The 24914-nt window shown below is 41.4% G+C and overlaps 6 protein-coding genes across 7 annotated transcripts; 3 read left to right on the top strand and 3 right to left on the bottom strand.

The window, feature by feature from the left end:
* The first annotated feature begins 668 nt into the window (after nt 1-668).
* Nucleotides 669-2119, top strand: LOC6499616 (uncharacterized protein DDB_G0285291). The gene is made up of 3 exons (XM_001954248.4): nt 669-919; nt 982-1651; nt 1852-2119. Exons 1-3 carry the CDS (start codon nt 905-907, stop codon nt 2019-2021), a joined length of 855 nt encoding a protein of 284 aa, XP_001954284.2. The 5' UTR covers nt 669-904; the 3' UTR covers nt 2022-2119.
* Nucleotides 2120-2607: 488 nt separating this feature from the next.
* On the bottom strand, nt 2608-3925 carry LOC6502669 (putative mediator of RNA polymerase II transcription subunit 26). Its single transcript, XM_032449858.2, has 2 exons — nt 3778-3925; nt 2608-3715 (listed from the first exon to the last, which is right to left on the bottom strand). The coding sequence occupies exons 1-2, from the start codon at nt 3799-3801 to the stop codon at nt 2714-2716; spliced, it is 1026 nt and encodes a 341-aa protein (XP_032305749.1). The 5' UTR covers nt 3802-3925; the 3' UTR covers nt 2608-2713.
* A 3315-nt stretch (nt 3926-7240) lies between these two features.
* Nucleotides 7241-8186, bottom strand: LOC6500974. The gene has a single exon (XM_032449818.2). The coding sequence runs from the start codon at nt 7995-7997 to the stop codon at nt 7320-7322; it is 678 nt and encodes a 225-aa protein (XP_032305709.1). The 5' UTR covers nt 7998-8186; the 3' UTR covers nt 7241-7319.
* A 1155-nt stretch (nt 8187-9341) lies between these two features.
* LOC6499618 lies at nt 9342-9883 on the top strand. The gene is made up of 2 exons (XM_001954245.4): nt 9342-9544; nt 9603-9883. Exons 1-2 carry the CDS (start codon nt 9530-9532, stop codon nt 9831-9833), a joined length of 246 nt encoding a protein of 81 aa, XP_001954281.1. The 5' UTR covers nt 9342-9529; the 3' UTR covers nt 9834-9883.
* Nucleotides 9884-9962: 79 nt separating this feature from the next.
* LOC6499619 (serine protease snake) lies at nt 9963-11449 on the top strand. Its single transcript, XM_001954244.3, has 5 exons — nt 9963-10342; nt 10410-10525; nt 10579-10688; nt 10743-10907; nt 10968-11449. Exons 1-5 carry the CDS (start codon nt 9997-9999, stop codon nt 11404-11406), a joined length of 1176 nt encoding a protein of 391 aa, XP_001954280.1. The 5' UTR covers nt 9963-9996; the 3' UTR covers nt 11407-11449.
* Nucleotides 11448-24790, bottom strand: LOC6500973 (gelsolin). 2 transcript variants are annotated; one of them, XM_001954243.4, is made up of 7 exons: nt 24651-24790; nt 23917-24109; nt 22995-23069; nt 22319-22514; nt 20552-22263; nt 20364-20489; nt 11448-11669 (listed from the first exon to the last, which is right to left on the bottom strand). In XM_001954243.4, exons 1-7 carry the CDS (start codon nt 24689-24691, stop codon nt 11610-11612), a joined length of 2403 nt encoding a protein of 800 aa, XP_001954279.1. In that variant the 5' UTR covers nt 24692-24790; the 3' UTR covers nt 11448-11609. The 2 variants fall into 2 exon arrangements, with proteins under 2 accessions (XP_001954279.1, XP_044572502.1); XM_044716567.1 differs by lacking the exon at nt 11448-11669 and adding an exon at nt 19242-19625 and having other exon boundaries at nt 24513-24654.
* Nucleotides 24791-24914: the final 124 nt, after the last annotated feature.

Here is a 24914-nt window from a genome sequence, read left to right as displayed (position 1 = left end):
AAGCTCCAACCACAACCGACAGCAGCAACGGCCACGGCGACGGCAGCGACCGTTTGCCAAAAATTACCTTAATTGTTTGCCCAAAAGAGGCCCGTCAAGCTCGTATCATAGTCATCCTCGGGTCTACTGCATTTATGATTATATAATATCCATGTTTGGCCAAATTAAGTTGGGTAGCCCGTCGAAATGATCCGAGATCTTTAGTAATTGGGTCATCGGAAATCAAAGCAATTCACGTAAAAATCGCCAAAACGCACACGGACATCGACGGCGACGGCTCTTCAAATTGACGCCATTACTAATGAGATTATCGTGTGATTTATGCAAGTCGCTATGCGAGATTGTTAATCCCAGAGATTCGTCAATTATGACTTGGGCATCAGCACATCGGCGCACCAATCCACGATGAAAGCCAGCGAAATTGCTGGCCCAAAACAAAGCCCAGCGTGTTCATGTAAAGTTATCGCATATGACTTCCGGCTAGATGGCTCTTTCTTGTCTTGACCAAGTCGGAGAGATGACGCAGGGCTTTGGCTTTGGCTTCGGAGATCGGAGTTTGGGTTTTTTGTTATTATTTTTATTTTTTTCTTGGTATCTGGCCACAATAGACACCGCTATCTCAAGGTTGTTTGTGAAAACGCAAGCGGGTTCGTAAAAAGCGGTGGCTTACTAGACGCTCTTCGTCCACATCTTCGTGCGTCTGAAGTCGCATTTGTGGTCTCAGTTTCAGTTTCAGTTAAGCTTTTCGCCCCATCAGCAGGCCAGATTCGTGAGCGACATTTTCGAGTCAGCGGCTTATAAGTCCGGGCGGCCAGTGATTAGCATTTAGTCGAATTTTGATTGCCAAGGGTCCAAGTGCCTCAGAGACATCTCAATCGCAATCTCAATCCCAACTCCAACGGAAATGCGTGTCTTTATTGTAAGCTCCAGTCTCAGACAGCGCCGTGGATGCACTTATCTGATGGCCTTGTTTCTTGCCAGGTTTCTTGCCTTCTGGGCCTGACGGTGGCCGCGCCCCAAGGATACAGCTACAGTCAAGTCCAACAGCAGCAGCCATCAGCGCCCCTGCAACTGCCCGGAATTCCCCAGATTGCCAGCTTTGCCGAGCAGACGCTGCTCCAGCAGGCACTCCAGGCCCCCAAGGTGCAACAGGTGTTGTCCGGCGGCAGTGGCAGCTACTCCACAGCTCCCCAGCAGTACCAGCAGCAGCCGACGCAGCTAACCGGCAACTTTGCCTACAACTCCCTGCCCCAGCAACAGACCTATCAGCCGCAACAGCAGCAGACCTACCAACCACAACAGCAGCAGCAGCACCTGGTCTCCAAGGACATATATGTTCATGTGCCACCCGTTGAGGAGCCCGAGGAGCGGTACCCGCAGCCCGTCCTTCCGCCCGCCCCTCCTCGTAAGCACTACCGCATCGTGTTCATCAAGGCGCCCACTCCCAGCGTCAGTAAGGCGGCTCTGCGCATTAAGCAGGCTCCCGTGGAGGAGAAGACCATCATCTACGTCCTCACCAAGAAGCCCGATCCCCTGGACCTGCAGACAGCCATCGAGGAGATCGCCCCCAAGCAGCCCAGCAAGCCGGAGGTCTTCTTCATCAAATACAAGACCCAGGAGGAAGCAGCGCATGCGCAGCGCACCATCCAAGGTAAGCAGCACCCACATCTTGCCCGATCCGCTCTTGAAAGCCTCATCAATATGCGACAATCTTCGCCATGGGCACTGCGGTGTTTTTGTTATGGCTTTTCTCAAGTGTTAGGCCTTGTGGCTTGAATCATTTGTCAACTGCGAATCCATCAATCTAAAGCTTCTATGATAAACTAACCTCCACACTTGATTCTTTTTCAGCCCAATACGACCAGCTTGGAGGAACCTCTCAGGTCTCCGATGAAGGCGTGGCACCCGTGACTTCGGTCATCGGTGTTCTGGACAACCCAGCTACTGGAGGCGCTGCCCTCGGGGGTCTGACGGGAGGCACCCTGCCCAACAAGTACCTGCCCGCCCATCTGCGCACTTAGGCGATGGAGTTTCCGATGCCAAGCCAAAAGGACTGCCGTATCTTTAAGTTTCCAGTTGTTGTATATATTTAGATAAATTAACTTGACCCATCCGTATCACAGTGTTGCAATTATCAAATAAAAAAGAGATTGGAGCTCGGCGGCCGCAAAATTTATGGCTCGTGATGCCCAAAATTGTTACAAAAAACTATAATTTCTATTGCCCATATTACGACATCCATTAGCCCATTGATCCAGTAATCAATAGACAACGCAGACTGCGAGGGAGCCGAAGCGGGAAACCGGTCGCACTAATTAGCATATGATTTGGGTTGAATAACACCGATTAGGCAATATGAAAACTTGATTACAAAGGCAGCTCTTAAGTGATTATGATGTCTCCGGGAAAGAAACCATAAAGCATTGCATAAGGAAGTAAATTATATTATTTTGTCGCCAGACGTAAAATTAATTTTCGTATTTAATGAAAAAAAACTGAACTCTTAAATGAGTGGAATGGGGGAATCTGACTTTCTCCAAATAGCATAGATCTAGGATCTCCTAAGATCTAAGTTTCAAGCAGAGCAGGTAAAAAACTCCAAAATGATTTCGTTTAAAAGATTGCTTTATTTTATCTGGACTTTCTCGTGAACAATAAATTATAGTAAGCTACAATGGGTTGTTGATGCAAATAATGAAAGCGTCTGACGACCTTATTTGAAGGTCTTGGCAGGCACGTACTTCCTGGATGGCAGGGAAGGCGTGAAGGAGGCGATCTGCTGCTGGATCTGGGCCTGGATCTGAGGCTGCTGGACCACGGTCTGGATCTGGGGCTGCTGCACCACAGTCTGAATCTGGGGCTGCTGCTGGATGATGGCCTGGCCCTGGGACTGGGGCACGAAGTTGTTCAGGTTGAGGGATCCGCCCGAGACGCTAGTGATGGGAGCCACGCCCTCGTCGGAAATGTGGGTAGCACCGCCCAAAGCATCGTACTGAGCCTGGATCTCCTGCTGGGCGCGCTGAGCCTCCTCCTGAGTCTTGTACTTAATGAAGTAAACCTCGGGCTTGTGAACCTTGGACTCAGTTTGGGTGACCTGGAGCTGCTGCTGGATCTCGGTGAGATCGGGCTTCTTGGACAGCACGTAGATGACGGTCTTCTCCTCGTTGCTGGACTGGGCGCGTTTAAGGGCAGCGGCGGTGTACTTCAGGTTCTGGGACGGGGCCTTGATGAACACGATGCGGTAGTTCTTGCGGATCGGCACATTATCCAGCTGGGGCTCATCCTGACGGAACTCCTCGTTCTCCTCAGGTGCCGAGTGGATGTAGATGTCCTTGGTGACGATAGCGGGACGCTGGACGTACTGAACCTGCTGCTGGATCTGAGGCTGGGGCTGGTAGATCACCTGCTGCTGTGGCTGCTGGACGGTGGAGATCAGATTCTGCTGGGGCAGGGCCACCGGCAGGGGAGCGGGAGCAATCGAGACTGGAAGGGGGGCGGGTGCTGGGGCGGGAAGGGAAATGGGAGCGGGAGCCAATGCGGGGGCGATGGACTGGACAGTTTGGATGGCTGGTTGCTGGACTTGGACGGCGGGAGCCGAGTATATTCCACTTGAGGATAGTGACGTCTGAGGACGCAGGTTTCCAATGGGAAGAGCGGGCCCCTGGACCTGGTACTTGTATCCTTGGGGAGCGGCGGCTGCGATAGCCACAAGGCACTGAAAGGATAAGTCCATTAGATACTGCGGATATACAGGGTGACAGGGATAGGAGTCCTTACCATTAGAACCACAAACTGCTTCATTTTCACTTCGAACTGTGTGAGCTGCAAAGGTCGACTGATGCCCTCACTAGCAGATAGCAATGTTTTTATAAGACTCCAACTTGGAGCAGTCACCTTATTGGAAATGCCATTTCGTTTTCCCCAACGAAAGAAAAAATATTTAGGCACTACCATAAAACGATCGAATCTATTGTCACCCAGGCAGCATCGAATATGTAACGTGGTTCGTTAAGTGGTTGCCAAATCACGGAACCATATTCAAAGATGCATCGGCCGGCCATAGGGCAGGGTAGACCAAGCTGTTATATAACTAAAATGGACACCAACGTAGTATCCACATTTAAATAATCGTCTAATATTCCCTATTGTCAACACTGAATCGAAATAAATGCAAAATATTAATCGTTGGGGCGCCGCATCGACCGACAACACGGGGATGAAAGAAAGAAAGTAATATATTCACTCGTTCGAAATTGTGGGGGACGATCTGAATTCATTATCATCCGATGATATGAGGAGAGCATTTCAAGCCAGATGGTGGCACCCAAAACATGCTATCTCGCCGATGCATAAATTAACTTTTTAAATTATAAAATAAATACTCTGTTGGCAAAAAACAACCATTCCCCTTTGTATTTTAAACCTTATCTTAACCATCCCAACAAAAATAATCTTGAGTATGGAAAAAAAATTGTATACATTTAACCTATATATGTATGTATATAGGCCATTGACAAAACTATTAAATTATAGTCAAGAATAGCATGAGTATGCATAACCCCATATTTGATGCATATCCCTCTCCATAAAATTTGGAAAAAATCGAAAAAATATTTTGTTTCCAGGTTTTAATGCAGATTGATGGAGAATCGATCTACAAATCGTTTAAGGTATTCCGCTCAAGATTCGGATGACTATTGACAAAGATATGACCATCGCTGGGGACCATATTGTCCTTTTATGCATATCCCCCATATTTGAAGGGGACCCTCCCAAAAATTTAAGAAAAAATCTTTAAAATATTTTGTTTCCAGGTTTTAATGCAGATTGATGGAGAATCGATCTACAAATCGTTTGAGGTATTCCGCTCAAGAATCGGATGACTATTGGCAAAGATATGACCTTCGCTGGGGACCATATTGTCCTTTTATGCATATCCTCCATATTTGAAGGGGACCCTCCATAAAATTTGAGAAAAAATCTTGAAAATATTTTGTTTCCAGGTTTTAATGCAGATTGATGGAGAATCGATCTACAAATCGTTTGAGGTATTCCGCTCAAGAATCGGATGACTATTGGCAAAGATATGACCTTCTCTGGGAACCATATTGTCCTTTTATGAATATCCCCCATATTTGAAGGGGACCCTCCATAAAATTTGAGAAAAAATCTTTAAAATGTTTTGTTTCCAGGTTTTAATGCAGATTGATGGAGAATCGATCTACAAATCGTTTGAGGTATTCCGCTCAAGAATCGGGTGACTATTGGCAAAGATATGACCTTCGCTGGGGACCATATTGTCCTTTTATGCATATCCTCCATATTTGAAGGGGACCCTCCATAAAATTTGAGAAAAAATCTTGAGAATATTTTGTTTCCAGGTTTTAATGCAGATTGATGGAGAATCGATCTACAAATCGTTTAAGGTATTCCGCTCAAGAATCGGATGACTATTGGCAAAGATATGACCTTCGACGGGAACCATATTGTCCTTTTATGCATATCCCCCATATTTGACCCTTCATAAAATTTGAGAAAAAATCTTGAAAATATTTTGTTTCCAGGTTTTAATGCAGATTGATGGAGAATCGATCTACAAATCGTTTAAGGTATTCCGCTCAAGAATCGGATGACTATTGGCAAAGATATGACCTTCTCTGGGAACCATATTGTCCTTTTATGAATATCCCCCATATTTGAAGGGGACCCTCCATAAAATTTGAGAAAAAATCTTGAAAATATTTTGTTTCCAGGTTTTAATGCAGATTGGTGGAGAATCGATCTACAAATCGTTTGAGGTATTCCGCTCAAGAATCGGATGACTATTGGCAAAGATATGACCTTCGCTGGGGACCATATTGTCCTTTTATGCATATCCTCCATATTTGAAGGGGACCCTCCATAAAATTTGAGAAAAAATCTTGAAAATATTTTGTTTCCAGGTTTTAATGCAGATTGATGGAGAATCGATCTACAAATCGTTTGAGGTATTCCGCTCAAGAATCGGATGACTATTGGCAAAGATATGACCTTCTCTGGGAACCATATTGTCCTTTTATGAATATCCCCCATATTTGAAGGGGACCCTCCATAAAATTTGAGAAAAAATCTTTAAAATGTTTTGTTTCCAGGTTTTAATGCAGATTGATGGAGAATCGATCTACAAATCGTTTGAGGTATTCCGCTCAAGAATCGGGTGACTATTGGCAAAGATATGACCTTCGCTGGGGACCACATTGTCCTTTTATGCATATCCTCCATATTTGAAGGGGACCCTCCATAAAATTTGAGAAAAAATCTTGAGAATATTTTGTTTCCAGGTTTTAATGCAGATTGATGGAGAATCGATCTACAAATCGTTTAAGGTATTCCGCTCAAGAATCGGATGACTATTGGCAAAGATATGACCTTCGACGGGAACCATATTGTCCTTTTATGCATATCCCCCATATTTGACCCTTCATAAAATTTGAGTAAAAAATCTTGAAAATATTTTGTTTCCAGGTTTTAATGCAGATTGATGGAGAATCGATCTACAAATCGTTTAAGGTATTCCGCTCAAGAATCGGATGACTATTGGCAAAGATATGACCTTCTCTGGGAACCATATTGTCCTTTTATGAATATCCCCCATATTTGAAGGGGACCCTCCATAAAATTTGAGAAAAAATCTTGAAAATATTTTGTTTCCAGGTTTTAATGCAGATTGGTGGAGAATCGATCTACAAATCGTTTGAGGTATTCCGCTCAAGAATCGGATGACTATTGGCAAAGATATGACCTTCGCTGGGGACCATATTGTCCTTTTTTGCATATCCCCCATATTTGAAGGGGACCCTCCATAAAATTTGAGAAAAAATCTTGAAAATATTTTGTTTCCAGGTTTTAATGCAGATTGATGGAGAATCGATTTACAAATCGTTTGAGGTATTCCGCTCAAGAATCGGATGACTATTGGCAAAGATATGACCTTCGCTGGGGACCATATTGTCCTTTTATGCATATCCTCCATATTTGAAGGGGACCCTCCATAAAATTTGAGAAAAAATCTTGAAAATATTTTGTTTCCAGGTTTTAATGCAGATTGATGGAGAATCGATTTACAAATCGTTTGAGGTATTCCGCTCAAGAATCGGATGAGTATTGACAAAGATACGACCTTCGCTGGGGACCATATTGCCCCTCTATGCATGGTCCCCATGTTTGAAATGCTTTAAGATTCCTTATCTATGATGTCCTCTTGTGTGAATACATTTTTAATGATTTGAAAATGGTTGCCTATTTACATTTATAATTAATAGCTAAGGGTTCTGCTTAATCTAATACCTTCCTGGTGGTAAATACGCGCTAGTCAATGGTGCATTGAGGTCGCCGGTGGCCAGAGCAGGTGCAGAGACAGTGGCTCCGCTGGAAACACCCTTGGAAGCGAAATCCAGAACAAGAGCCGAGGATCCTGCATTATGGTTGCTAGAAGGTCCTGGCAACGAGTCGTATTGAGCCTGGATGGTCCGCTGGGCGTTCTCGGCGTCGCTCTGGGTGCGGTACTTCACAAAGTGCACCTCGGGCTTGTGGCTGGTCTGGTGCTTGATCTGGTTGAGCCTGTTGGTAAGCTCGCCGATGTCCGCCTGCTTGTTCAGCACGTAGATGGCGGTGCGGTCGTCCGACGCAGAGGTGGCCAGCTGGAGAGCTGCATGCTCCAGACCAGTGTTTTCGGGTCCCTTAATGAAGAGGACCCGCAGGTTCTTCTTCAGAGCGTTGGCGATCTGCTCGTTGGCCTGGGGGTTGTCGAACTCCTGCTCCGGAGCACTGTATGTGAAGAACTCCTTGGTGAACTCATTGGCCAGCAGTATGGGCTCGGATAGCTGGGCTGCGCCACTGCTGACTCCACCCACTAGGCCACTGCTGACTCCTCCGACCAGTCCTCCGCGTCCATCTCCGGCATGCGACGTGGGCGTATAGTCGTACTGTCCTCTAGCCACAGCGACTAAACAAAGCATCTGCAATGGGATTTTTATTTAGTCTTTAATAGGTATTTTCCCAAAAAGGATTATTGAATGTGCTCACCAGAAAAGCGCGCATCCTGAACAGATTATTATACACCAGCAGGTTGAGGAATAAAAGAGTGAACTGTTTGGCTCTCGAGCTCCCTTTGTCTCAAGATTGCAACTGGCCGCCGCTTTTATACGCGGGAGCTCCACCTGGATGAGATGCAGATGCGCATTCCATTGCATTGTGCAGATGGCGATTTGGAAACCCGATCGAGATGCATCTTGGTGGCGACTTGTGTTCCAGTTAAAATGTCAGACGATTTTAATTGGATCGAATAGTTAATAGTTTCGTAAGGCGGAGAATTTGTAAATCTATTCAAATTGGGAGTCGGCGATGAAATGAGCGTGTAATTTGTCAAGGGCCTAGGGCCCAGGCCATTAGTCTAGCCACTTATTTTCTTGCACCACCGCCTATCCGGATGCATCTTCACTAGAAACCGGCTAACCGGCATCAGGAATGCAAGATTGTATAACCATAGGTCGGGGGAGTGCTAAACGAACCTATTGCTAGCTTATAAAGTGTTTTAACCCCATAGTTTGTACTTATAAACTCTGTAATATTGTTCATCATTAAAGCACTGGTTTAAGAAAACTAAAAAAGGTTGAATTGGTTAGTTTGGCCAAAACATATTTCTTCGTTACTCAAGGCCCACAAATATGAAATCTATACCACAAGTAAACATCATAGGTAAACATCATAAATTTTCGGGATATCGTCGAATAATCCTATCATATTTTGCTTAATCTATTTAATAGATAGATTACAAATTAAACTATGCTAAATTTAAAAAAAACCTTTTTAATTGATAACGGTCTATGATAGAGGCATGTTTATAAAGATTGTATGGAACGGATACATTTAAATTACAAAGTGTTTTGATTGTCTTCTTTATTTATCCCCCAATACAATATACTATTGATCTAATGTGTCGCTTGATTGCAGAGAGAATGTAGGATTATATAGAATCTATTTTAAATGTATTTTTTGTATAATTTTTTGTGAAAGATTAATTTTTCGTATATTGTCTACTTTTGGGCAGTCACGATGAATAAAGTAAGCTGAGGATCGTTTTTATAAAACTAAAGTAAAGATATCTGATTTAAGACGAAGTTTATTTTGGCACAAAAACTTTAGGCATTAATGCGAGCTTTTTATTAAGAGCAAAGGTTGTCGTGCCTTTGTTTTGACCCCACAAAAAACGAATAAACTCTCACCCAGTTTTAATCCAGTTTCATAAAATCAAATCCAACGACAGCCGTCAGCCATAAAACGACCAAGTTTATTGAACAAAACAGGTCGATTTCTGCGAATATTGGAAAACCAGAGCTCTAGCTGGCTACTAGTCGGTAATCCAAAACGTGTTTACCCAAAACTTTTTCAAGTTCATAGTTGCAAATTATCATAATTGACAAAATTTTCGGCTATAAATGAGGGTTCCGCACCGGCCGCGTTGTTTAGTCTATTTCAAGTGCGTACCAATATGAAGGCGTTCTACGTAAGTTTGCATTCTTAGAGTCCTTTTTCTGAAGATGACCTCATGCTTGTGTACGCAGTTGCTCCTGGTTTGCTTCGCCCTTGTGGCTCTGGTGTTTTCCGCGCCCGCTCCCCAGCCGGCTGGCAATGATCCCACCGTTTCCGTGCTCCGCTACAGGAACGACCAGGATCTCGAGGAGATCAAGCGCGCCATCATAGCGCAGTACGATCACTACGGTGGTACCACCCAAGTACACGCTCCGCAAGTGGCCAGTATCATCAACCCCCAAAGCCTAGGAATCCGAAATTAATTTAGCTTCTCGTTAAAACAATAAAGTTGTTGAATTTTGTGAATTTTTAAGTGCTCGTTGATAAGACTGCTGGGACTGGGACTGGGGCTGATGATGGGGATTCACTGATCGGTAGAAGCTTTAGTCCGCTCCCGACTCTCGCAGTGTTCGCAGGGCTTTCAAGATGATCCGCTTAGTGAATCAAGTGTTTTTCTTCCCGCTGCTGATATCAATTTTTGGACTCTGCCTGTCCGAGAGCCACAGACCCTACCCGCCACCGCCGCCCCCCAATCCGACGGGGATTCATTTTCCAGTGGATCGCGACATCCTGTTCCCGGACTCGAACGGTCCTGAGGAGCGAATGTGGTATCGCATAACCGAGTTTAGTTTCGACCAGACGGAGAACCTGCCTCAGCCTAAGCACAAACACAGCCATCCACCGCCGCGGCCGGGTCAGCCCTTTCCTCCGCCACCCGGGGACTTCAAGCGGAGGAATAAGAACCATAAGCGACGTCGCATCTGCGAGGAGAGTAAGTTGTTCGGCGGCGAGGAGATCCGTTCTTTAGTGAGTCATTAGCTGCTGCCTTTGTTCCCAAGAATACTCGGAGTACGTGGAGCGAATCTTCCCCAATGATACGGCAGTGGCCGCGGATGCCAATGATGCGGACTTTGACGGACGAGTGTTGGCCAGGCCGGGCGAATACCCACACATGGTAAGAAGTCCTGGTAAGCCAGTGTGTCCTGTATTCGAGCTCTCTTCTTGCAGGCCGCCGTGGGCTTTCAGACTGAGACCGGGAGCGTGGACTACAAGTGTGGCGGCAGCTTGATCAGTGAGAGCTTCGTGCTGACTGCCGCCCATTGCACATCCATCTACGAGTGAGAAACCTTTAAATAATTGCCCTGCCCAGAGTCAGAGTCTCTTTATTACAGATCGGTGCCCCAATGGGTGCGCATCGGAGACCTCAACCTGGTGGTCGATGAACGGACAGTGGAGCCCCAGCTATTCCGCATTCAGGAAATAATTACTCATCCTAGCTACAACAAGGAGCTCTACTACAACGACATTGCTCTTCTGAGCCTCGTACGGGAGGTGCAGTAAGTAGTCCCGAGTACTGGCTGTACATGTTCAATTCCAATCTCACAATAACCCGCCAGATTAACCGCCTTCGTAAGGCCCATCCGCCTTTGGATCTTCTCGGAGCTGCCCACAACGATAGCCTTCGCCATGGGCTACGGAGCTACAAGCTTCGCAAAAGCCATGACAAACCGCCTCACGAATCTCAACCTGACCATTGTGCCGAATGCCGAGTGTAATACGGAGTTACCGGCTCTGGCGGAGGCTCCTAACGGCGTTATGGACACCCAGATCTGTGCCCAGGACTACATCCTCAATCGCGACACCTGCCAAGGTGACTCGGGGGGACCGCTTCAACTTAACCTACCAGGTCGCCGACGGCAGCAGAGAATCCACTACCACCTTATAGGTGTCACTTCGTACGGAGTATTCTGCCGCAGCAGTTATCCTTCGGTTTACACTAGGGTGTCCTCCTACCTGGACTGGATAGAGCAAACAGTGTGGCCCGATTCTGGTTAGATCTTTTAAATTAACATGGAAAATTAAAAAAAGTATTGTGGTACATTTGTAAGGTATTATGTTTATTGGGCTCTTTAATAGGGATTCTGAGTATAGAACCGAACATTTGTTCGTTTATTTTATGGTTAAAATAATGTTACGTTTGATTTGGGCAAAAACAAACAAATTTTTGGTCAGTTTCGCTGAGAATTGAATTGGGTTTCCTACACCTCGTTGTTGGCGTCGAGCACCTGTTGTTTGATGTCTTCGTAGGCGGGAAGGTTCTGCATTTCGAAGACAAAGGATAATTATTAACATATGATCTTCAAAGTAGAAAGTCACACAAAAAGCGGGCAAATTAACTAGAAGTTTAAGCCATATTTTATATGAATATTATAAACAATTATTTGGGCACTTGCCACCAAGCTCTTTTGAGTCTTTATAATATAAACATTCCCACACTCGCATCTAGCACCCTAACGGAAGACCAAGCTTGAGAAATGAAATAAACAAATTCCCCCTATTGAGCCGGCCACGGCAAAAACAACATTAGACTAAACATCCGCTAGAATCACGCCACTGCGGCTCCCCTTTTTAAGCATCCGTATTGATACCCAAATTTTCCATGCTGATCACAGCAATCCCATTCGGGAAATTCTCTTCGGAATTCAATTCGTAATATACTTCGGGAAGATCCCGAACCAAGAAGGAAAAGAATCAGCTCAAGCCTGGTCAGTCGGAATCTAGCTTAGGTTAAGATATAATGCCTTGTTAGACTTAAGATCGGAATGAAACCTAATAAAGTTTAAATATATATTTTTTTAAAAGTTAAAACCCGTCGTGATTATAATTGGCGCCCAACGTGGGGCACGCGTTAATTAAAAATATCGATTAAAAAAAGATATTCGCGAGTGCCTCAAATAAAAATCATAGACCTGAAAAATAAAGGTTTCTATGTAAAAAAACTTATATCACGTACCGGTAATAACTAGAATAACCTCAACACCCAAAGTGGAATTTTTCAAGAAAAAAGTGACACAAAAGGAGAACAAAAACAAAATATACAAACTAAATAAATTTTGAACCACCAAAAAGTGAAAAATCAAACGAACTCAAAAAAGTGAAAAAAATTAACCCTCAACGCCCTAAGTGGAATTTTTTCAAGAAAAAAGTGACACAAAAGAGAACAAAAACAAAATATACAAATGAATAAATTTTGAACCACCAAAAAAGTAAAGAATCAAACGAACAAAGTGAAAAAATTAACTAAAATAAAATTACAAAAAAAAAAAAAAAAAAAAAAAAACACACAAACACAACAAACAACCCCGACAAACAAGAAGATAAAAAAGAAAAAGATTAAAAATAAAAAGTAAAAACTTAAACAAACTCGAAAAAAGTGAAAAAAAAATTAAATAAAATAAATTAAAAACCAAAAACCTATATTTAAAAAAAAAAAAAAAAAAAAAAAAAAAAAAAAAAAACGGCAGAAGACCCCCCACTCAACGGAAAAAGGACTGGGAAGGAAGAAAAAAAAAAAAAAAGCAATTTCATCAGAGGAACACCAAAAAAAAATCACAAACGTGAGATAGATTATTGTTTAGTTTTATAAAAAAAATAAATAATTAAAAATAAAAAACACATCAATGTAAATCCTATTTTACACACCGACACTATATTGAATTTATATGTAACCTTTTTTTTTTTCCTCCTCTATTGTGTTTTTATAAATCCCCGTCTCAAAATATGTCTATATATATTTCATATAATATACCAATTATATACTAAATTAAATTCAAGAAAAAAATTGCCTGCTGTTTTGCTAAATAGTGATTAATACTGGAAGAATTAATAAACGCTTTAAGAAACTTTAAAATGACAGACTCAAACGGTCCATCTACTAGCCATAGCGCTAATTTAAGCCGACAAACACCTGAACAAACACTAACATCAGACCTAATTGTCCGATTGATAGCTAACAACCTAACACCACTACATGAGGAAATAAAAACGTTACGTTCTCTCTTGGATTCCAAATCCAATTTAGTGACCGAATTCCAAATCGAACAGATTGACGATACCATTCCATGCGACGAAACACTAGAAATAGTCAAATCCGTTCCCCAATTTTCTGGAAATTTAGACAATTACGTAGCTTGGCGAGAAGCCGCTGAAACAGCAATGGGACTCTATGTCCGCAAAAGTCGTCGGTACTTTGTAGCCCTAACCATTTTAAGAAACAAGATTGTAGGCAAAGCCAATGACGCTTTAACAAACCATGGAACCGTATTGAACTTTGACGCTATTTTGGCCAGACTCGATTTTGTCTTTAGCGACAAGAGGCCAATCCACATAATCGAACAAGAATTAAGCGTGCTGACACAAAACAGATTTTCTGTTATGGACTTTTATAATTTGGTTAACAAAAAGTTAACCCTCTTAATAAATAAAACCATAATGACGTACGGAAAAGAAAATCCAATAACTACAGAAGCAAACCTCAGACATAGACAAAATGCCTTGAGGGTATTCATAACTGGCCTAAACGGCCCAATTTCTGGCATGTTATTTTCCCTAAATCCTCCAGACTTACCAAACGCTCTAGCTAGAGTTCAAGAAATGGAGAGCAATCATATGAGGGCACAGTTCGCTTATCGTTTTAGCGCACCTCAGCGCCGTTATAACGATAACCAACGAAACCAAAACGAACCATATTATAGATCTGATGGTCAGAATCAGGGCAATCAATTGCGCCTGAACAGAACCAACGACAATTACAAAAATTATAACGGACAAAATCCCAATTATCAGCATAACAATAGAAGTTCTCCTCAGAATAATAATAATTCCCAAAATAAAAATAACCCCCAAAATAGTAATAGCTACCAAAACCATAATAGCTATCAACACAATAACACTCGGTATAATCCCTATCCAAGTTATAATACTTGGACTCAAAGGAATAATACATACCAAAACAGAAGCGAACCTATGGAAGTGGACTCCAGCATCCAAATCCAAAATAAAAATAGTAACCAAGTATTCCCAAATGGTGAACAATACCAAACTACAAATAGCCTCCAATATAATTCATTCCAACAACCAGAACAGGCAGTTAAACGCGCACAAATTGAGTCATCTGCTCAACCTAGAAACAAACAAATGCGCATAAATAATATCAAAGAGGAACATTTTTTAGGAGAAGAATAGGTCTGCCACACATATTACGATTTGACAAAAAAATTAATAAAAAACTTAATGTTATGATAGATACAGGAGCCACAGCCTGTTACATAAAAAAAGGTACCTACCAAAACGGGATAGAATTGCCCATTTACAAAAGAGTATCCACGGTTAATGGATACTCAACAATAAAAAAATGCCACTACATAACAATTTTTCAAACAAAACAAATTTTTTACGAAATAGAGGGCCTAAAGGCAGACTTATTAATAGGATACAATTTACTAAAAAAGATAGGAGCAGTCATTGACACGAACAATGACACACTAAAATGTAAGGGAAAAATCGAAAAATTGCACTATGATGAAAAAATAAATTTATTAGAACTAAACAAAGAAACAACCATACTTCCACTAAAAAAATATATATTAGACAAATATTTTAACTACGAAAATTTGTCAAGCAAGAATTCACTTAGCATAAAAAGTTTGGGATATATAAGCCCCAAACACGCCGTCGACGCTCATTCCGACATATACACTTTAGAGTACTCAGGGTCCAAAAACTCTGTCAGCGATATTTCCGAAAATTATAAATGCAACAGTTTGGGGTACATACAACCCGAACACGCCGTCGATGTTCAATCCGACACACACAATTCGAAACACTTAAGTTCTAAGAGCACCATCAGCGATACTTCTGACAATTTCAAATCTAATAGTTTGGGTTATATAAAACCCAAACACGCCGTCGATGTTCATTCCGACACAAGAAATTTGGAATACTCAGGTTCCAAATGCACCAAAAGTCAGATTTCCGACAACTACCCCTCAAGTGGTTCAGGGTACTCAGACACTGAACACGATGCCGATGTAAAATCCGATTCAAACGATATAAAGAATATAGATAACACGGCCGAAAATATTTTTGGCATAAACAATGTAAAAAACAATATAGACGAAACCGATACAGAAAACTACATTGAACTAATAATAAGCACAATAAAAAAAGTACATTCAGAAATAAATACAAATTTACCATTCCGGACGGACGTTCGCTGTGAAATAGACACAATAAACGATAAACCGATTTACTCAAGGCAATACCCATACTCACAAGCAGTAAACGAATTTGTTAATCAAGAAATACAACGAATGATTAATGATGAAATCATTAGACCCAGCAAAAGTCCTTATAACTCACCCGTAATTGTAGTATCAAAAAAAGGTACTAATGAAGATGGCACCCCTAAACATAGATTATGCATCGATTTCAGGAAACTAAACCTTAGCACGATTCCAGATAGATACCCCATGCAAGATCCGACAGTCATTTTATCAAATCTAGGAAAAGCTAAATACTTTAGTACTATAGACTTAGAATCAGGTTTCCACCAAATTTTGATGAAAGAATCAGACGTAGAAAAAACTTCATTTTCAATTAACAACGGAAAGTACGAATTCATTAGAATGCCATTCGGGTTAACAAACGCACCTCGAATCTTCCAGAGGGCAATGGATGATATACTTCGAGAACATGTTGGTAAATTCTGCCATGTCTACATGGATGACATAATTGTTTTCTCTCACTCCCTCGAACAACATTTCAAAGACCTAAATTCAATCATTAATATTTTACATAAAGCCAATATGAAAATATCATTAGAAAAATCTCAATTTTTTAAATTAGAAACTTCATTTTTAGGATATGTAGTAGCGCAAAACGTTATTAAAACCGATCCTCAAAAAATAGACACCATATCGAATTACCCAATTCCCAAAAATATCAGAGAGCTGCGTAGCTTCCTGGGTCTCACTGGGTATTATAGAAAATTTGTAAAAAACTATGCAACCATTGCCAAACCCCTGACTAGATTATTAGAAGGTTCCAATGGAAAAATATCCAAGAGGATGTCAAAAAATGTTTTAATTACTCTTGACGAGACTGCAATACAGGCATTTAATGAACTCAAAGAACACCTAATTTGCCAAATAGAACTGGTCCAACCAGACTATTCAAAACAATTTACATTAACAACTGACGCATCCGACGTAGCCATAGGAGCAGTACTTTCTCAGGACGGATACCCAATCACTTTTATATCAAAAACCCTTAACAAAACTGAAAGAAATTACGCGACTAACAAAAAAGAACTTTTAGCAATAGTATGGGCATTAAAAAACCTAAGAAACTATTTGTACGGAGTATCAGGAATTGAAATACATACAGACCATCAATCACTCTCATACGCAATTTCGGATAAAAACCCAAATGTGGAATTAAAACGATGGTTCAATTACATAGAAAGCTTCAGGCCAAAAATTTTGTATAAACCGGGTACTACCAATGTAGTAGCAGACGCACTGTCCCGAATTGAAATAAATAATATTACAGAAGATGAAGACGTAGAATCCACGGATTACGGAACCCAACACTCAGCCGAAAGTAGCTTTAGTAACATTATAGGCGAAACAAAAAAACCACTTAATCAATTTAAACAACAACTTTTAATAGCAAAGGGAAAATTCACAATTCATGAACAGATAAATGTATTTGAAAATAAACGTCATATTATTGAATATGATCAACCAGAAAACTTAGTTACAGTCCTTAAAGAATATCTACAACCCAATATTAATACAGGGATTCATTGTACTCCTGAAGTGTTGTATGAAATTCAAGTTCAATTAAAAAATAACTTCATTAATAAATTCGTATATACAAAAAGTTTTGTTGTAGACATAACAAATAATGACGATAAAGCAATAATTATAGAGGAAACACACTGTAGAGCGCACCGAGGATTAGATGAAAATTATAAACAAATAACCAGATTATACTATTGGCCGAATCTGTACAAAAAATTAAAAGAATATATAACAAATTGTGAAATTTGTAATACGAACAAATATAATAGAAACCCGACTCAAATACCTATTGGAGAAGCCCCCATTCCAAAAATAGAAGGCCAACACTTACATATTGACATTTTTTACGCGCAAAATCTAACCTTCTTAACTTGCATTGATGCCTATTCCAAATACCTCGTTGTAAAAGAAATTACTAACAAAAAAAATATCGATATAAAAGTCTATGAAATACTTCAAACATTTCCCCAAGTTAAAACGATTATGACAGATAACGAACCTAGCTTTACATCAGCACAATTTAAATCCTTCCTACAGCGTTCTGGTATTTCAATCCATTACGCAGACCCCAGACATAGCCTTTCGAATGGACAAGTTGAAAGAGCCCATTCAACCCTAACTGAGATAGCTCGTTGTATTAAAGATGAGTACCGTCTCCTAGAATATTCCGAAGTTATTATAAGAGCAGCAAAAAGCTACAATATGACAATTCATTCAGTAACAAATCAAAAACCATACGACATTTTATTCAACAAAATAGATCACAGTGACTTACCATTAAAACTACAAACAGCACAAACTAAAATGTTAGATTATCATAATAAAAATAAATTAGATAAAAATTATCATGTAGGAGAAGTAGTATACGAGAAAATACACGGAGAAAGAAACAAATTAGGTCCCAGATTTAAAAAACAAGTCGTTCAGGAAAATTTACCCAATAAAGTAATCATTAATAATAGGAAACGAGTTATTCATAAAGACAACATTAAATAAGCCATATTTTACAGAAAATGGAAATACCATTTATCATCACCATTTTGATAATCACTTGCCACTCCGAAATAATCGACTACACTAACAACGAATACCTACTACTGAAGAATGAAAACGATGTATTGACGTATGACTCATTCGAGGACCTCTTTCATATCACAAACCTAAGTTTTTACAAAGAAATAATTAGAATAGAAGATAAAAATACTAACAACAGCAACTCAGATTCAGACTGGGACATTTCCCAAAATCTAAACATTATTAAAATTCTTATGTCCCAATTAATACCATCAAGAAATAAAAGGGGCATTAACGAATTGGGCACAGCATGGAAATGGCTAGCAGGTACACCAGACCATGACGACTTAATAAGAATAGAAAACAAAATTAACGAACTGACAGAAAACAATAACAAACAATTCACAATAAATTCACGTATATTTCAAGAAGTCCAACTTATGACCAAAATTCTTAACACAATCGTTGTTAACAAAGAAACAAAAGTAAGACAACACCGACTACAATTAATTACACTTGATATCCAAAATTTAATCGATACAATCACCTTAGCAAAAATAGACATTTTTAATACGAAAATACTAAACGAACAAGATATTAAAGAAATATTTAGACACGAAAATAAACCAGTTGTACTATCAGATCTGTTAGACATCTCCACTTTTAAAATAATAAAAAACCAAGACCTACTTATAATATACATAAAATACCCAATTATAAACAATATCTGTAGCTTGTACACATCAAGGGCAATTGCCCAAAATAATGGAAAATTAATAATAGACGATAAGACAGCATACTGTAATGGAAAATTCTATAAAATAACAAACTTTAAAAAAGAAATATTCAATAACTATTGTAAACTCTCAAACGAGAGCTCGTGTTTTATAAATCTCTTAAATGGAAAAAAGGCAAACTGTTCAAAAATACGAGAAAAAAATAAACAATTTGAAAATTTAGATGAAGGCGCTATTCTCCTCACTGGAGAAAATATTGTAAACGAAACAAAACTAAATGGCGCATTTTTGATTTTATTTAATGAAAGCATAATTATCAATAATATAAAATACATCAACGAAAAACAGAAAATGTTGGATTATATATCACAGTATAAATACAATAATTATATAATAACAGATTACATATTTTCCAACGATTCCGAACTAAGTTTAGACAACATAAGCATTATAAACCCGTTTGTAAAAATAGGAAATACAAAAATATCCCTTGAACTCATATTATTAATTGTAATACTTATCCTTTGTGCCATATATAAATCACGTAAAATAATATTCAAAATGCTAAAACAAATTCAATTAAAACGAACCAATATTGAACAAGAAATAGAAATTCCAAAAAACGAAACCACTGCAGAATCCATTGCAGAAGTTGAATCTGAAAGAAATATTGAAATAACATTTGCCGAACTTAATAATAAAATCACCTCCCTCACCGCACAATTGTAATGAATCGGGACGATTCATCTTAGGAGGGGGAGAATTAACTAGAAGTTTAAGCCATATTTTATATGAATATTATAAACAATTATTTGGGCACTTGCCACCAAGCTCTTTTGAGTCTTTATAATATAAACATTCCCACACTCGCATCTAGCACCCTAACGGAAGACCAAGCTTGAGAAATGAAATAAACAAATTCCCCCTATTGAGCCGGCCACGGCAAAAACAACATTAGACTAAACATCCGCTAGAATCACGCCACTGCGGCTCCCCTTTTTAAGCATCCGTATTGATACCCAAATTTTCCATGCTGATCACAGCAATCCCATTCGGGAAATTCTCTTCGGAATTCAATTCGTAATATACTTCGGGAAGATCCCGAACCAAGAAGGAAAAGAATCAGCTCAAGCCTGGTCAGTCGGAATCTAGCTTAGGTTAAGATATAATGCCTTGTTAGACTTAAGATCGGAATGAAACCTAATAAAGTTTAAATATATATTTTTTTAAAAGTTAAAACCCGTCGTGATTATAATTGGCATTAGTAGTCTACTTACGAAAACTTTTAAGAGAGTTTAGTGACATAGATGAGTTCATGCAATTTAGCAACAATGAAACATTAAGAAGCGAGATGCACGAATGCACGGATATCTTAGGCAACCTTCGGCCCACTAACCTGCCAATAGTCGTCGTCCCAGGCGGGGAACATGCGCTTGAAAACGCGAGGCTCCTTTCCTTGGGGCACACTGATAATGCTGACGGTCTCAATGGTACGGGCGGTGGGCTCCACTCGGATGTAGCGCTGTGGATAGACAAAGTGCTTAGACCAGAGAATCAAATATGATATTTTTTATAAATTCAAACCTTAGCCATGTCCAAAAGCTTGGATTTCTCCTCCTCTGAGGCACCAGAGCCTACCCACAGGTAGATTTCGTCTCCAGCATCCAGAAGCATGACGTCGTCGGTGTCCAAGTCCTCCTGCTCGTACTGAGCCACCTCCTCGACCTTCACAAGTCCCTGGGGTGTAATGCGGCAATGGAAGAGTCGCGGCTCCAGCAGTGGGGCCCCACTATCACCAAGGCTCCGATCGTACTGGCCCTCGCCGTTCAGCTCCTCCCAGAACTCCTCAGGCTCGGCACCCTCCTCAAGCTCTTCCAATTCGGCGTCGTCCCAATAATTCGCAAAACGCTCAACAGCGGCCTTCTTCTCGAAAGCGGAAGCTCCCAGACCGTTCCAAATGTAGATCTTATGCGACTTGGCCGATACGAGGGCAAAGGCGTCGCCAGAGGCTAGCGATGAACTGTCGGCGGGCACTTCACTGGCGTGAATGTCACTCTCGACGGTGCCACGGATGCGGAACAGCTGCGAAGTAACCGGCAAAGCAGTGTACGAGGCCAGCAGCTTTCCCTTGAAGATCTTGTAGAAGTGTCGTGGCTCGTGCCCCTGGGTTGTCAGCACTAACAGAGCATTCTTTTCCGCAGCGAGATCCTGTCCTTCCTGGAAGGCACGCTCCTTAACGGCGGCTGAGGCCTTGGCTCCTTCCCAAACGTACACGATGGCACCCTTGTCTCCGTTGTTGGCCTCATAGCTGTAGGACAGCACGTAGGAGCCGAAGCCAAGCAGAGGAAGGTTGTCTGAGAAGGGAACGGTGTTCACCAGGACCTCGCTGGAACCGGCCTTGCCCACGTACTGGGTAATAGATTCAATAGTGTTCTGACCGTGATCAGGCATGAAACCAATGGCGCGTCCTCCACTCTTCTTAAGCTGCGTCACCACCGCATCGATTTCGTCCACATCCAGGGAATCATCGGAGCCAATGTCCAGAGCCGAGCGAATGAGGCGGGTGTGTTGCATGCCAGCATCGCGCCACGTGGCGAAATACTGCTTGAAGGGTGCGGATTCGGCGCCTTCAACGATGCGGTGAATCTGGGTCCAAGCCGGGTACTTCTTGGTGCGCAGGAACTCCTGAGCCTTGGCCATGGCATCGGTTTTCTCCTTCTGGGTGGCTCCCTTTCCAACCCACACGAAGATACCGGAGCCGGTGTCCAGAATAAAGCAGTCGCGGGTGTCCAGCATAGCCTGGGTCAGTGGTTTCTGGCCAATTGTGTCCACCTGCAGCTTGCCACTGGCATCGCTGACCTTGTAAAGGGTCACAGCCGCAGCATCGGTCCTTTCGAAGGCACCGTCCTCGTCAGCGGTCGACTCCTCAGGTACCTGGTCAGCGGATCCGGATCCGAGCACATCGAAGAACTGCTGCTTGTCGCTATCGGTGCTGAAATCGTCGATAATTTGAACGCGGGCACGTCCATTGTGGTCCTGGTCCCTGATCTGGTTGGCGGCACTGATGGCCTTCAGCTTCTCCACGCGCTTGGCCTGAGCACCCACATAGACGTAGATATCGCTGCCGGCATCCAAAATAAAGCAATCTCCCTTGTTCATCGACGAGACGGAGAGGTTGACTTGACGGACGCGCACATTGCGCTTGCCCTTCACTTGGAACAGACGCTTCTCGCCCTGGGCATTGGTCTCCACATGTTTGAAGCCAGTTCCGACTCCGCCTTGCTCATAACGAATGCCTGCAGGGATAAAAATCATTTAATAAAGGGGATATGTGTGATAATTCGATCTAACCATTTTTGAAGTAGCCAAGGAACAGCTGCGATTCGTGATCCTGCACTTCGCGATGTTGGACAGGTGCTCCGTTGAGGAGATCGTCCAGCTGGACGGTGAGAATAGCTGCGGCGCCGGCCTCATCAGTGGATGTTTCAGATCCCAGCCAGAAATGCACATCCCAGGATAGTTTCTTGTCTTTCTTATTTTCGATGGTCTGCAAAAAAATTAATGTTTAACATTTTTTGGTTTTTTTTTTAGTTCTTAAGGATCTATAAGGAACTTATACTATTGGTCTTTTGTTATTTTATTTAATTATATATACACATTTCACTTTCTCCTTTGAGAATTTAAATAGGAATTTGTGTTTCCAGTTGTCGAACAAAAGAATAAAATGAAATCTGTTGTGTATAAAAATATTTATTTCTAGAGCCCCAGGGAGGAATGTTTCCTGGAGCCCCAGTCCAAGGCCCCTTAAATGTTTGTTCGCTTTTTAAAAATAGAATAAATAATGTATCCTATAATATGTGCTATTACTAGCTCAGACAATAGATTAAATAGATTCCACAAAAACTATGATTTATAAATGTGCCATTTAAGGTAATGTTTTCATTATTCAACGATTAAGTTGACATTTTAGAACAAGGTTTTTTTTAACGACTTTCAATGGAGAACATTTATAATAATTTATACTTACATTCAGAACGATGAAGGAGTCTCCGGTGTAGAATTTTCCATAGTTGTTCTTTGGGTAGGCCACCGGCTCAAAGTTCTGGAGAAAGTCGAAGAAACCAAGTGAAAAGAAATGAATATTTTTTGGTTAAATGTGTTTCCCCTGCCTTCTATTTTTGCGACCAGTCCAAACATTTCATTCACGAAACCACTCGCTTTCGTTTGTAAACACAAAAGCATCTTCTTTCGGACCTAATAAATTTCGATGATGTTCCGAGTTAATTAGCTCGAGAAAACCGACTTTCAATATAGCCATTTTGCATATAGTATATAGGGTATAGTATATCGGACGTGTTTATGCACATGTGGCTGCCACATTGCGTGAGTTCAGCGAATGGAGGGGAAATCGGAGGCACTGACCACCCTTTCCTTCCGTCCGTGGATCTCCGCCACATTTGGCTTACCGGCGAAGTTGCTCCGCTGCTTCACTGCCCTGCTGGCTGAGCAGCGCGTTCGTGCGTGGGCGGCGAACTTTTCTCCAAGCGCTGTAAACAAGCGCCAGCTATTTATACGCTTCTTTGAACTCGTGCCGAGAGAAATGGAAATTTCAAAAGAGTCTACCGACTTTAAGATACCTGGTTATCCCTACTTATTTCGAGGTGTTTGCACGACAGATCCAAAAAGGTATATAGGCTATATATTTTTTTTAATTGGGTATATTTTCTCACGAATTTCATCCGTATATTCAGGAAGATTTACGGTCAAATAATGAGTATAAAAATAACACTATCCGATCTACATATATCATCAAGCCAAACAGAGCGCTAGGCAAAAAATTATTTTAATAATAATTTGACCAGCTTTGGCATTCTTGGAATCTATATCTGAAGGCTCGCCATAGGTATCTGACGGATATAAATAAAATTCGCCCAAAAAACACCACTCACCTCGATGCGCCAGATCTCCAGGCCGGCGGAGCGACCAGCGTTGGCGAAGGCGGGATGCATGATGCGTCTACCGGGCTGTTTGGAGTTCTGGCCGGAGGGCTGGATCTGTCCGGTTTGTACGGGGAATGCGGGTCGGGCGTTTAGAGTGCCGGCTGAGCAAAGAGTGGCCGAGAGTGCAAAAACCACCAGCAGGCTGTAAACGGGCGAAATGATAAGGGTTATCCGGGGTAAATATTGACTTTTTCGGATTCAAGTGTGGCATATAGAATAGACACAGTAACAGTTCCTACTTCCCTATTCGCCAATAATCCTCAAAACATAACTTGAATTATAGAATTTCTTAAAAGACACTAATACTTTATACAATATACTAAAGACTAGACATAGAACTACTTTGGATAAAAAAATATGTATCATCAGTCATCTAATTGCGCATGATTCACGGCCGTAAAAGGCCATAAAGTAATAGCCACGCCAAAAATGACAATGAGGGGATAGCCTTGGCAATGAATACAATTACCAATTTAAGAATTCTAAGGTTTAGTGCGCGTGCTTAGAGGCTTAGGCTCCAAAAACTATTAAAATATGGCACTTACTTTCCCTTTTGACAAGATGCTTTCGCTGGACGAGATGAGTAATCTCGAAATTAATAATATTTGCACAAATTAACGTTACTTTTTCCGATATTCCGGAGACTAGATATGACTAAGTTGCGAACTGCTCGCTTGCATTACCTCGAGATGACTGCCATGGTGGCGTCGCCTGGCGCTACCATTTCGCGTTTCGTCTCAGTCCCGTGTGGACGCCGCCGGTAATGGGGAGGGAGTGGAGCAGGCACTGCCGAGAGCTTTGTTTATTGTTGCGATAAATATAACAAGTTGCGTATATAGTGTGTGCCCCGATGCCTGTTTGGGTGTTCGTTGTTGTTATGTATTTGCCTTTGTTTTTATCGCCGCGTTTGTTTTTTGTTTCCAGCTCAAACAGAGATGATTGTCCGC

This window comes from Drosophila ananassae, chromosome 2L (genome assembly GCF_017639315.1).
Source record: "Drosophila ananassae strain 14024-0371.13 chromosome 2L, ASM1763931v2, whole genome shotgun sequence".
Taxonomy (NCBI): domain Eukaryota; kingdom Metazoa; phylum Arthropoda; class Insecta; order Diptera; family Drosophilidae; genus Drosophila; species Drosophila ananassae.
This window is presented reverse-complemented; position numbering and strand designations above follow the sequence as displayed.

Coding starts and splice junctions, on each gene's coding strand:
- LOC6499616 (XM_001954248.4), top strand. Junction 1,652..1,851: donor TGCGCAGCGCACCATCCAAG/GTAAGCAGCACC, acceptor ATTCTTTTTCAG/CCCAATACGACCAGCTTGGA.
- LOC6502669 (XM_032449858.2), bottom strand. CDS start 3,801: ATGAAGCAGTTTGTGGTTCTAATG. Junction 3,716..3,777: donor AGCAGTTTGTGGTTCTAATG/GTAAGGACTCCT, acceptor TTATCCTTTCAG/TGCCTTGTGGCTATCGCAGC.
- LOC6500974 (XM_032449818.2), bottom strand. CDS start 7,997: ATGCTTTGTTTAGTCGCTGTGGCTAGAGGACAGTACGACTATACGCCC.
- LOC6499619 (XM_001954244.3), top strand. CDS start 9,997: ATGATCCGCTTAGTGAATCAAGTGTTTTTCTTCCCGCTGCTGATATCA. Junction 10,526..10,578: donor CGGGCGAATACCCACACATG/GTAAGAAGTCCT, acceptor CTCTTCTTGCAG/GCCGCCGTGGGCTTTCAGAC. Junction 10,908..10,967: donor AGCCTCGTACGGGAGGTGCA/GTAAGTAGTCCC, acceptor ATAACCCGCCAG/ATTAACCGCCTTCGTAAGGC.
- LOC6500973 (XM_001954243.4), bottom strand. CDS start 24,691: ATGGTAGCGCCAGGCGACGCCACCATGGCAGTCATCTCGAG. Junction 22,264..22,318: donor CCTTGGCTACTTCAAAAATG/GTTAGATCGAAT, acceptor TTATCCCTGCAG/GCATTCGTTATGAGCAAGGC. Junction 20,490..20,551: donor AGCTTTTGGACATGGCTAAG/GTTTGAATTTAT, acceptor GTCTATCCACAG/CGCTACATCCGAGTGGAGCC.